Raw genomic sequence first — 12,354 nt, forward strand, 5'->3', positions numbered from 1 at the left:
AAATATTCATCATAAACAAGAATCAGGAAATGAAACAAATAGCAGATTTTGACTCTCCAAAGCTAAAGATAAGTAAAGAAATAATCATATGTATTTACAATAAAAAGTTGTATAAAAAGAAATAAAACTAAAATGCCAAGATGTTACGAAAAAAATGACAGATTGGAATGAATGACTCATAAAAACAAATGTATAGTCATTAAAATGTATAGTATAATAGACAAGTTAAACAGTAAATTAAACACAGCTAAACTAGAAAGCAGTCAATCTAAGAAAATCAGCAAGAATGAAAGAGAGAAAGATAAAGAAATGAGAAATATTTCAGAGAAATTAAGAGACTTGGAGGACAAAATGAAAAATGTCAACTAGAAGTCTAGAAGTTCCTGGAAGAAGGCATAAAACAAATAGGGAGAAGCACAATTTTCATAGAAAATAATAGAAAATTTTCAAAATTGATGAAAGACACGAATCCTCTGAATCAGGAATCTAAGTCATGATCATAATAAACTAAAATAAATTCACATTTCTACACAAAATAGTGAGGTTTCAGAGCACTAATAACAAAAAAAAAAATCTTAAAAGCATTCAGAAGCAACAGAAAGAATGTATACTAATTAATAACAGTATGTATTACCAGTAGAAGAATTCTACACAGCAACAATGGAGTAATATGTAGTTGTACTCCTATTTTTCAGTACAGCTAACTTGTATTATATCGCTTTTCTCTCTTCCACTCTCATTTTCTCTTCCTGCCTCTCTTTATTCCTTCAGCTTTATTCCTTTTTCTTAAATCACTCTCATCAAATATTTGTATTTTTGTATGTTTGGGTATTTTTTTTTTTTTTTGGAAACAGAATCTCACTCTATCTCCCAGGCTGGAGCGCATTGGCACGATCTTGGCTCACTACAACCTCTGTCTCCCAGGTTCAGCCTCCCATGTAGCTGGGACTACAGACGTGTCACCATGCCCAGCTAACGTTTTTTGTAATTTAGGTAGAGATGGGATTTCACCATGTTGGTCAGACTGGTCTCAAACTGCTGACCTCAAATGATCCACTTGCCTCAGCCTCCCAAAGTGCTGGGATTACAGGCGTGAGCCACCATGTCCAGCCATGTTTGGGTAATTACCTTCTGATTCTGTTTGTTTAATAGTTACAGGGCTATTCTTCTTTTTTTCTTTTCTTTTCTTTTCAGACAGAGTATTGCTCTGTCACCCAGGCTGGAGTGCAGTGGCACAATCTCGGCTCACTTCAGCCTCTGCCTCCCAAGTTCAAGTGATTCTCCTGCCTCAGCCTTCCAAGTAGCTGGGACTACAATGGTGCACCACCATGCCCAGCTAATTTTTGTATTTTTAGTGGAGACAGGGTTTCACTATGTTGGCCAGGTTGCTCTCAAAACTCCTGACCTCAAGTAATCCATCCACCTCAGCCTCCCAAATGACTGGGATTACAGGTATGAGCCACCGTACCCAGTCTCTCGTTTTGTTCTTATTCTGCAGTAACTTTTAGTATGTTACACTTTTATAGGAGATTACCTATTTCATTTATGTTTTCAAATTTATTGGCACAAAGTTTTTTGCAGTATTGTCTTATAATTTCTGATTCTGTAGTATTGTCTTTATGATTTTATAATCAGACTATAGTGTAATGTGTTTAAAAATCAAAGAAACAATTAGAAAGCATAATAACAAAAAATGAAGATGGATTGTGACCAAATACATCTTCCTGGGCACCCAATTAAAAGACACACCTTAAAGATGGTGACTTGGAAAAGCTGAAAATAAAAGAATAAGTGAAAGCATTTTGCAAGTGCAAACAAATTAAAGCTACTGTTGTGGCCTAATATTAAACACAGATGTATTTGTGACAAAAGCCATTAGGATTAAAAACATTTCATAATGCCAAAGACTAAAATTCACAGTTTAAATATAAGCTATCAATAGCAATGCATTAATTCACATAGCAAAACTAATAAGGAAAAAAAGGCAATTTTATTTAAAAAAATAGAAACACGGTAGTGGTAGAAAATAGGACTCACTTTTCTTAGTTCATGACCAATCGAGTGATCAAAAATTAGATAAGGATATAGAAGATATAAATAACATAATTAATAACATAACTTTGATATATATATTACATTCAACGTACATACAACACATACACACATGCATGTGCACACACCTGCACAAACACACTTACATACAGATAATGAAAGAAACCTTTTCAGGTGCCCGTGGAGTATGGAGAAACACTGATTATATAATAGGCAATTATACAGGAGCCCACCCTTTCATAATTCTTACAAATTACAATAGTAGTTCAGTTTCTAGGAATGACATGCTAGGTATTTATAACCAATTTTCCCTAGTGGGGGCAACTAAAGAAAACTGGGTGAAATATAAAGAAAGGGCTGAGTGTGGTGACTCACCTCTGTAATCCCAGCACTTTGGGAGACCAAGGCAGGCAGATCACGAAGTCAAGAGATTGAGACCATCCTGGCCAACATGGTGAAACCCCATCTCTACTGAAAATACAAAAATTAGCCTGGTGTAATGGCACATGCCTGTGGTCCCAGCTACTCTGGAGGCTGAGGCAGGGGAATCGCTTGAACCCAGGAGGCAGAGGTGCAAGGAGCCAAGATCGCGCCACTGCATTCCAACCTGGGTGACAGAGTAAGACTCTGTCTCAAAAAAAAAAAAAACAAAACAAAACAGAAAAAACAACAACAAAAAGAAATATAAAGTAAAGAACCAACAAAATTTTCTTAAAATTCAAAGTTGTTGGTGCTCAAAACATTCGAAGTACTAAAAATTCATATCAAAATCCAGTAGAAGGAAAACACCCAACGCTCATAGCCATTTTTACCCAAGATCATCTGCCAAACTTGAGCAAAGAAACAGCCAAACTGAGCTATGCTTTGTGGTCTTACAGGGCAAATGTAAGAAAAGTCAAACCCAGGCCCAGTAAAGCTGGAGGTCACCTGAAGGGTCTGGCCACGGGCAGTGCCCACCCTGAGTACTGTACAGCAGTATGTCCTCAGGAAATGTCTCATGCAAATTATTCTGAGCTGCATGGTGACAGCAGAGTGCCACTGCCTTTGCAAGAACTAATACAATTGTTAGTGGCAGCAGCAATGAAACGTGGAAAAACAAACCCAGCTATACCTTGTGTGTATAATCCGTTTTAAAGGAGACAATGCCCTTGTATTTAAACTCTGGCTGCCTTCTCATTGTTCGGATTTCTTTAAGGTTTCCCTGCCTATGGATAGAATTACAGTCTATTTTTAACTCCATCTAGGATTTGCAGTATGAACAGACCCCCATCAAACTCCCTACTCCAGCCAGCAATATTCCCTCACCAAAAAATGAGACAACTTTTACCATAGATTGTGTGTACTGACAAAGGGGAATTTGAAGCATTATCAATATAGAAAATTAGTTTTAAGTTATTTAAGTTGCTGAGATGAAACTGAGAAAGAAAGTGCTTGACGTAGAGAGACTGACCAGGGGGTGAGAAGGCCAAGTTTAAAGAGAAGCCAGCCCTGCTGTCTGCATTTCATATTAGCGTAAGAGAGGGGTGCTTCTCAGTAAGTCAGCTTCTCTGGAGAGACCGGTTACATGACTCTTGTTCTGTGGTGCTCAGGACAGCATTACCCAGCTCTGCACAGTGACTTTTTCAGGCAAATGCTAAGAAGAGTATGCATGCGGACACATGCCTAATGTGTACCAGGATTGCATGTTCCCACTGAGATTGGGGAGTGAGTTATAAGCCCTGTTTCCTCTTTGAGCTACAGAGCTGATGTTTATGTGATTGGACAGTTAAGGCAGAAATCCAATTACTGAGCTAATTAGCACCTTTGAAGGGTAAGCAAAAACTTTACAGGATGAAAGCATTGGAGAAAAGCTCAAATTAGCCAGTGTGGCTGACAGTCCACCTTCTTAGAGAATATGTGGAGAGCCAGAGGTCCTCAGGGTACACAGACAGCTTAGCTTAGTTTTTGCTCATCAGAATTTACACTGTATTCTACAGGCTTCTGAAAAGGTAGCTTTCCAGTGAACATAGTTTTAGAAGGTGTTTTAGTTCCCTAAGGAGTTTAGTAAATGACTTTCTTTTGTCTTAATCCTCCTTTAAAAATTGTTTATTCTGCTGCTGAAAATTCCATTTATGGTAGGTCTTAAGGTGAAATTAAAATTCCATTTAGAGACTAACTATGCAGACATGGGATTTCAGCCTTCATTACAAATAGTTTTGTTGTTTGCTCTATTTTCTGCTACCCTGAGATCTTTTATCTTTCAAAGCTGCTATGAGAGTATTTGTGAGGAAAACTGAAGCTGTAATAGAACAACGTGCTGGGGTTAACAGCCTTTCTGAAATGTAACACAGTATTTCTTCTCTCCAGCCCATGTGTAGAATCACAGAACTCAACAGGATCTTGCCTAGATGGTTCTCAAATGTCTAAGACACAACGGGAACAGAAATAATACTTTTTTTTTCTGGAGACAAGCCATTTCATTTATTCAAATTGTAGTTCCATCCAAATATCTTTTTATCTGTTTTGATTCCCAATAGACGTGTTCACAAAAGAAGTCTGCATTTTAGGTTTCTTCTTAAGCACCATTTCTGACAAGTGCTTGTCATTTATTAAATTATACAGAATATGTCAATGATCATATTTAAACATAAGCCACATATGCAGCATTGACTGGCAGCTGGTCTTCTTTCTTCTTAGCAAATATTGCAAGGACAGAAACCTCAGAAGTAGCCTTATCTTTGACCATTCAATGACTTATGCCGCAAATATTTATTGAGTGACTGCTATGTGCCAGACGTGAGCAACAAACGTACTCTCATGGTACTTAGGGGCTGAAATAAGAGTCAGATATAATAAGATAATTACACAAAGAGATGTATGATATGGTGTAAAGGCTCCAGAGCCAGCCTCCCTAGGTTGTATTCTGCCTATACACCTGTTAGATCTATGACCTTGGGCACTCTACTTAATTTCTCTGTGCCTCCGCCTCATCCTCTTTGAGAATGGGTATAATGAGTACCTACCTCAGAGAGTCATTTTAAGGCAATAATAAGTTAATACATATCAAGTACTTAGTACAGGCACATGACCCAAGCAAGTGCTACATAAATATTAGCTGTCATTGTTTTGGAGCCTTGACAGGGGCTCCAAAAGAGATGTACAAGTACAATGCATGAAAGAGAACACGACAAAGGAGTCTCACGCGGAGCAGGAGTCAAGGCAGCTTCCCTGAGAAGGTGAAACGTGAGCTGAGACTTGAAGAATGAGAGGAGTCAATGAGGAAAATGAGTGGGAATGGACAGGGATCCCCAAGTAGAGGGAACATTTGCAAAGCCTCCTGGAGAGGAGGGAGCATCAGGACTAAAAGATGTGGGCATGTTGAAGGTGTGGAAAAGGAAAGCCAACAGGGTTGGAGCAAAGAAAGCAAAGGGCAGACTAATAGAAAAGGCAGGAGCCAGGTGTGTTCAAGACCAGGCTTTCAATTGTCAGTGGGACTTTCATTATGCCCAAATCTTTAAGTAAACGCTATGTGTGATGCTGATATATGTGTAAGAAGTCCTTTCTTAATGGCTAATATATCAGATTTAACCATTTGAAATTGCCATTTTGTAGGTGATAATAAACAGATGACTATCAATTTCATAGGCTTGACGTCAATTTCATACTTCATTCTTTAAAGACCACCACTCAATATTGGAAAGAAAAGGACCAAGGTAGAGGCATAGCCTCTCCAAGCAGAGCAGATCGCTGCACTTACAAAGGGTTTTGGGGATGTGTGGAGTTCAAGGACTGCTGAGGTTTTGGGGGCATATGCGGGTTGACAGCATCTGTATAGGAGGTTACTTGAAGAACCTGTTGTTCATCAGTTGCCCCTCAGGAGTCTGCAGTGAGTTGGCTCTCAGAAGCCATGGACTGGCTGCCTTACAAAGGCTGTGCACTGAGAGGTGTTTTTGTGATTAAATAGGTTCAAAGCTGGTTCTAGTGACCACTTGTTACCATGGCTGCAGATGATCTGAGAGCTTTAATTCTCATGGTTCAACCTAAGAAAGGTCTGTAAGAGTATACCCAACTCTTGAAACCAAGTGGTAGAGATGTTGACTACTCACCGCAATTTCCTCGAATCAATTTGAAGAGAAAGATACCTATGTGGACACTGTTCTCAAGTTCTGAAATTGGGTGGCATTACACTGGCAGGTTTTTTTTGTTTTTGCTTTTGAGGCAGTGTCTCACTCTGTCACCCAAGCTAGAGTGCAGTAGTACGATATCGGCTCACTGCAACTTCCACCTCCCGGTTTCAAGTGACTCTCCTGCCTCAACCTCCCAAGTAGCTGAGATTACAGCAGTGCACCACCACACCCTGCTGATCTTTTTTGTATTTTTAGTAGAGATGGGGTTTCACACCGTTTGCCAGGCTGGTACCAAACTCCTGACCTCAAGTGATCCGCCTGCCTCGGCCTCCCTAAGTATTGGGATTACAGGCATGAGCCACTGTGCTTGGCCTAAATACTTGCTTTGATTCTGCAGATCTGGTGCTCCAAATTGATTAAGACCTAAGGCCATTCTCTCCTAATCAGATAACTACTCATCTCTCCTCTCCATGTGTTTCTTGCACTGCTCCCTCTATTTCTTATTATGAGACTCCTTTCTTCCTGCAGCATGGTAAAATTACAGCAATCATCTTAACCTGTGAGCTCTATTGCCTTTGCATTTTCTACTCATGCAGCTGATTCTGTAAACCAGCTTTTCCTCTTGTGGGGATCTAATCATGACCTTTTACCCTTTTGTGGCCTCTTCTAGTACAAGGCGAGTGGATAATTCCAACACAAGACTGGCAGTCCAGATTGAAAGGGATCCAGGTAAGAAGATCTCGTCTCTCTTATTAAACTATTTATTATTATGTGGATGGATTCTCAAAAGGAAGAATTAAGTACTCCCTTTAAAATCATTGTGGAGACAATGCACATCTTAGTTAATATGTTAACTGTGGAACAAAACTGTGCAGGTAGACTGATCAAGCACCCTGATTTGGTTTAACAATGCATTGCTCCGTTATTTAGAATTGATTAGGAGCTTGCTCAGTATTGGGTAACTCTGTTAATAAAGACATTTTGGTTCATATGTAGTAACCCTCAAACACAGACTATAAATCTTGAGATTCATTTTTTAGAAAAAAAAATTTCTTGGAAAAACGTCAGCGTTATAATGTCCTTAAAGGCAAACTCTTCCAGGATCCAGGATCTAGAAGCTTGCGAAAAGTTTGGTCAACATTAAGCTATGGAAGGATTTACCTGCTAGAAAATTATTTTACCTTTTTCTTTCCATAATCAATCTCCTTTTTTAACCATTCCATTTCTTCTTTCCTCATATTAGAATGCAAATTTTGACTGTTCTCTATTTTATCCTCCTCACTCCCTTCTTTGTGCCCCAAAATCTGTCTCGGAACAATTGTATCATTCTCATTATCTATATTTGAATTGCATATTATACCTGATTAATTTGAAAGCAGAATTTGACATTTGAGATACATGGAAAGACAGGCTTATTTTTTCTTGAACTTCATGTCAGTACAATGAGGGAGGAGGGGATGTAGACATCTGAGGTGCAGCTGTGGGACTGTGGTGTTACAAGGCTATTGATATAAGGCAGAGGGACAGGTTCCCAAGCACATTGTGCTGTTAATCATAATTGCTGTCTTATTTTAATCTAATTATGCAGATGTGTGGTCAATGTGTTCTAAGGAGATGCCCTGAGTTGAATCTCTGCTTTTTTTTTTTTGAGACGGAGTTTCACTCTTGTTACCCAGGCTGGAGTGCAATGGCGCGATCTCGGCTCACCGCAACCTCCGCCTCCTGGGTTCAGGCAATTCTCCTGCCTCAGCCTCCCGAGTAGCTGGGATTACAGGCACGCGCCACCATGCCCAGCTAATTTTTTGTATTTTTAGTAGAGACGGGGTTTCACCATGTTGACCAGGATGGTCTCGATCTGTTGATCTCGTGATCCACCCACCTCGGCCTCCCAAAGTGCTGGGATTACAGGCTTGAGCCACCGCGCCCGGCCCGAATCTCTGCTTTTTTCTGAGACGAAGTTTCACTCTTGTTACCCAGGCTGGAGTGCAATGGCACAATCTCGGCTCACCGCAACCTCCACCTCCTGGGTTCAGGCAATTCTCCTGCCTCAGCCTCCTGAGTAGCTGGGATTACAGGCACGCGCCACCATGCCCAGCTAATTTTTTTTTGTATTTTTAGTAGAGACGGGGTTTCACCATGTTGACCAGGATGGTCTCCATCTCTTGACCTCGTGATCCACTCGCCTCGGCCTCCCAAGAATCTCTACTTTTAGTGATTTTATTTGTTTTGTTTTATTTAAACATTGAACAGTTTGAACAATTAAGCAAAGGCTAATTCTCTCATTCAGGCCTTTCCTTTCAAAGTGCCAGAGACTGAAAGTAATCTTTAATTAGTGTCTCAGGATGCATGCTGCTTCATCAGAGAAAATGAATATAGTGCAGGTGAAGGAGGCTTCATCTGCATAGAAGATTAAGCATACTGATACTTTATTAGACTACGTGGCATGACTCAGCCCACAGAACAGTTTCTTTCCATTAATCATAATTAGGTTGTAAATACTCTAATTTCGATTCAGGTTTCAACTGTCATGAGTACCCAGCAAAGATATTCATAATCTGATAGTGTTATTCTGTAGATGTCTTAGAGGCAGATTGGTGATCTTCCTTATGTAAGTGCCTTGGGGCATCTTCACCTTCTTATACCATCCCCTGCCCTCTGCACCCTGATTGTGCCCCAGTTCCCATGGATACAAAGCAGGGATGCTTCGGTCAGATCTGCAGCCCTCATCTCTGACCTCCCAGAATCTCTGTCTCCACTCAAATGGACAATCCAGAAGGGAGCCTTGAGTTTTGCTTTAGGCATTTCCTCTTTGGGACAACTATGTCTCTGGCTCTCCAGAGCCATAATTTCCTCTCCCAAAGAAAAACTGGTCCTAAAATAAAAGTCATGAAGGTGAACTTTTTTCCTAGGCTTTTCCCAATGCTTGCTCCACCCACAGGACCACAGACCAGGAAGACTTTCCATGTTATCCAATCTTCTGTTTAAAAAATATTATATCCCTCATCTTGAGAGATGGTGTAAAAGGGAGGAAAAGAGTCAGAGCTCAGCAGGAATGATATGGGAAATGCACTACACACTCCCAATTTCACCCCCACTCAACACACACCCCTAGCTTTCTACGGGGAAACAAAGTATTTCATCATTCCCTCTCCTTTGATGCTTCCTCCTTCACCTTCCTTGGATGTCTTTATCCACCCAATTAAAATGGCCAAAGTTAAACAAACAAGCAGTAATGGGCAGTTCCAAGTCCTGGCAAGGATGCAGAATTAGAGCTCTCAGTCACTGCTGGGGAAATGCAGAAAGGGTACAGGGACTTTGGAAAACAGCAGTCCCATGCCTAAGCGTTTACTTAAAAGAAACGGGGAGAGTCATATTCACACAAACTCCTATTCATAACTTTGGTAGTGGTTTTACCCATAAACACCAAAATGGAAACAACCCAGGTGCCCTTCAGCTGATGAATGGATAAACAAATAGTAGAAAATGTATACAGAGGGATATTACTCAAAGGTGAAACAGAACAAACTCATATATACAACGGTTGAACGCATTATTCTAAGTGCTGGTTATATGACTACATGCATTTCTCAAGACTCATAGACTAGTACACTACAGTGGATGAATTCTACCCTACATAAATTATTCTAAACCTGAATTTTTAATTTATATATAGTTTAAGAACAAATGGCATCCATTTTTATATAGTATAGCATGTTATATAACATGTAAAATATATATTTGCATATAACAAGTAATACTAGAAATAATTGTATTATATATTATAGCATATATATATATATATATATATATAAATTGATGCTGCTTATTGCCTTTAAATTGTACAGAAAGAATATAGAGGGAAAAATAGGATGTTCTCATATAATCTACTAACATGTCAAAGAACAGATTTTTTCTCTTTTATGTATACATAGAGTCTGATGTTACCCTTAATCAGATGACAGCTCCCTGTTTCCTAGATCTGGGTACACAGCAGGGAGTAGGCATTCGCTGATCATATTTCTTGTCTGCCTTTAGGGAATGATGACAACAACCTCAATTCCATTTTTTATGAACACTTGACAAGGACCCTCCAGGAGTCCCTCTGTGGAGACTTAGTTCTTGGTCGTTGGGGCAACTACAGCTCTGGCGATTGCTTTATTTTGGCTTCAGATGACCTCAATGCCTTTGTTCACCTGATTGAAATTGGAAATGGTCTTGTCACCTTTCAACTTCGAGGACTAGAATTCAGAGGTAAGAATTTCTTCATTGTGGAAATTGTTTAAAGTTGGTTGCTTGAGTTAATTATCAAGCAAAACTTTAAGAAGAAGTCACCATTACACAGGAAAAACTTAATGTCTTCCTGCTGAAAGAGACCTTCCTACCATTATCTTCATATAAATAAACTCTAGTCAGCCGAAGGAATAAAAACATAAAACATATAATGGCATGTAAACTTGTGGATTAGCAAACCAAGAAACTGATTTATTGGCGAATCTGGGTATTGATTTGAATCCTTCTTGGAAAAACTCAGAAGCCACAGAAGATTGTGGGGAGTAGCTGGGCTCCAAACGGAGTCAGCCAGACCCCATTCTGTGGATTACAGGTGTTGGGGGTCTGTTTGTGCAGATCATTTAAGGTCTTTGAGCTTTTCTTTCCTATCTGCAATATAATAATGTGAATGGCTGCCGTATAATGTTGCTATGTGGTTTAAATGAGATCATCTAGAAGGTACTTCATAAATTCTCATTGCTTTATGGTTATTGAGGGTGTCTGAATCTTGAAAATGTAACCCCAGTTTTCCCGCAAATCAGGACCTGGCGTTATGTGGGATGCAGAGAGTGTCATAGTGATGTACTTTGTTGCCTTCTCCCTCATTGTTTATTCCTTTACTCACTGCGTGTTTTCTGGACACCTCCTCTGTATCCGGCAGTGTTTTAATGCTGGAGATGCAATGGACAGGTGACATGAAAGAGTCTTAACCTGATGAAGCTTACCTCCAGTGAGGGACACCTAAAGTAAACAAGTCAACAAAGAGGTAGACTAATTACAGCTTGGAGCAAGTGCTATGAAGGAAGTAAATAGGGTTCTGGAACCCAAAGTCACTGCAGAGGATGAGGGTGAGAAGGTGACACATTCAATGGGATGGTCAAGGAAGGCCTTGAGAGGCGAGGACAGAAGAATGTCCCCAGTGTAGGAACTGACACCTGCTAAATGCATGAGTCAGGCAGCATCTCAGAGCATTCCTGACATCTTGGAGGACTTAAGTGACTAGGGCTGACCACCGCTCACAGCAACTTAACATAAGCCAGCAGGAAGCCCAGTAACATGAGATCTCCCCGCCAGTGTCAGGAACTATGTGATATTCTCTATGTTATGGGGAACGGTGCAGGAACTCTGGAGGAGAGAATGGGTGGCCCTCTCTACACTTTAACAGATTGGTCTGGTGGCTGTGTGGAGAATGTACTGGGAGAAGAGAAAAGTAGAAGCAGGGAAACCATTTATGACTGCAGTGTAGATACCTAAGCAGAAGATGATGGCAGAGACAGGGCTTCCCTGCCAGAGACTGGGAGGTGGAAAGAGAGGGGCTAGATGTTGAGGGTGAGTGAGAGGGGAGGCTCTGCTTGCCCCCAAGTTTCTAGATCAAGTATCTGCATGGGCAGAGGTATATTTACTAAAACAGGGATGCTTGGAAGAAGAATAGGACTTTTTGGTCTGGTGGTGGAGGCATTCGAGTGAATGCACCAAGGAGCTAGTACAGTCTGACAGTTACTCAGGGGACATTTATTTAGCACCGATTATATGTCATGCACTAGTGAAGGAATCAGGAGTACAGAAGTGAAACCCCCACCTTACGATCCTGGGAGCCTCACAGAGAAGACAAATATGGAAGAAGCTCATGTGAAATGAATGTTGCATGAAATGAATGTTTTGACAGTGTCCTGCCAGGGCCGCATTAGGGACCAGAGGAGAGGCACGGTGTCAGGTCGGAGTCTGAGTCAGCTCAATGGAGGAGAAAGAGGAAGGGTCTTACCTGCTAAGGAGCAGCAGGTGTGATGACAAAGAAGCACCAAGTCATCCGATGTGGTTCTCAGCAGGTAATAGTTATGGGTAATGCTAGAAAGGTGAGCAGGAGCCAGTTCATACCTGTTAAAACCCTCACTGTGAACAAAAGGACATCTTTTAGCCAAAAACAAGT

The 12,354-nt window shown here is 40.5% G+C and overlaps 1 protein-coding gene across 8 annotated transcripts in view; it reads left to right on the plus strand.

The window, feature by feature from the left end:
• Window positions 1-12,354, plus strand: part of PCNX2 (pecanex 2) — a 309,710-nt gene that overhangs the window by 230,019 nt on the left and 67,337 nt on the right. For all 8 annotated transcript variants that reach the window (XM_035280793.3, XM_035280794.3, XM_035280799.3 and 5 more), the window contains 2 exons: window positions 6,829-6,887; window positions 10,194-10,409. In XM_035280793.3, the coding sequence (XP_035136684.3) occupies window positions 6,829-6,887; window positions 10,194-10,409 (275 nt within the window). The remainder of the gene's footprint in view (window positions 1-6,828; window positions 6,888-10,193; window positions 10,410-12,354) is intronic.

This window comes from Callithrix jacchus, chromosome 19, assembly GCF_049354715.1.
Source record: "Callithrix jacchus isolate 240 chromosome 19, calJac240_pri, whole genome shotgun sequence".
NCBI classification, from domain to species: domain Eukaryota; kingdom Metazoa; phylum Chordata; class Mammalia; order Primates; family Cebidae; genus Callithrix; species Callithrix jacchus.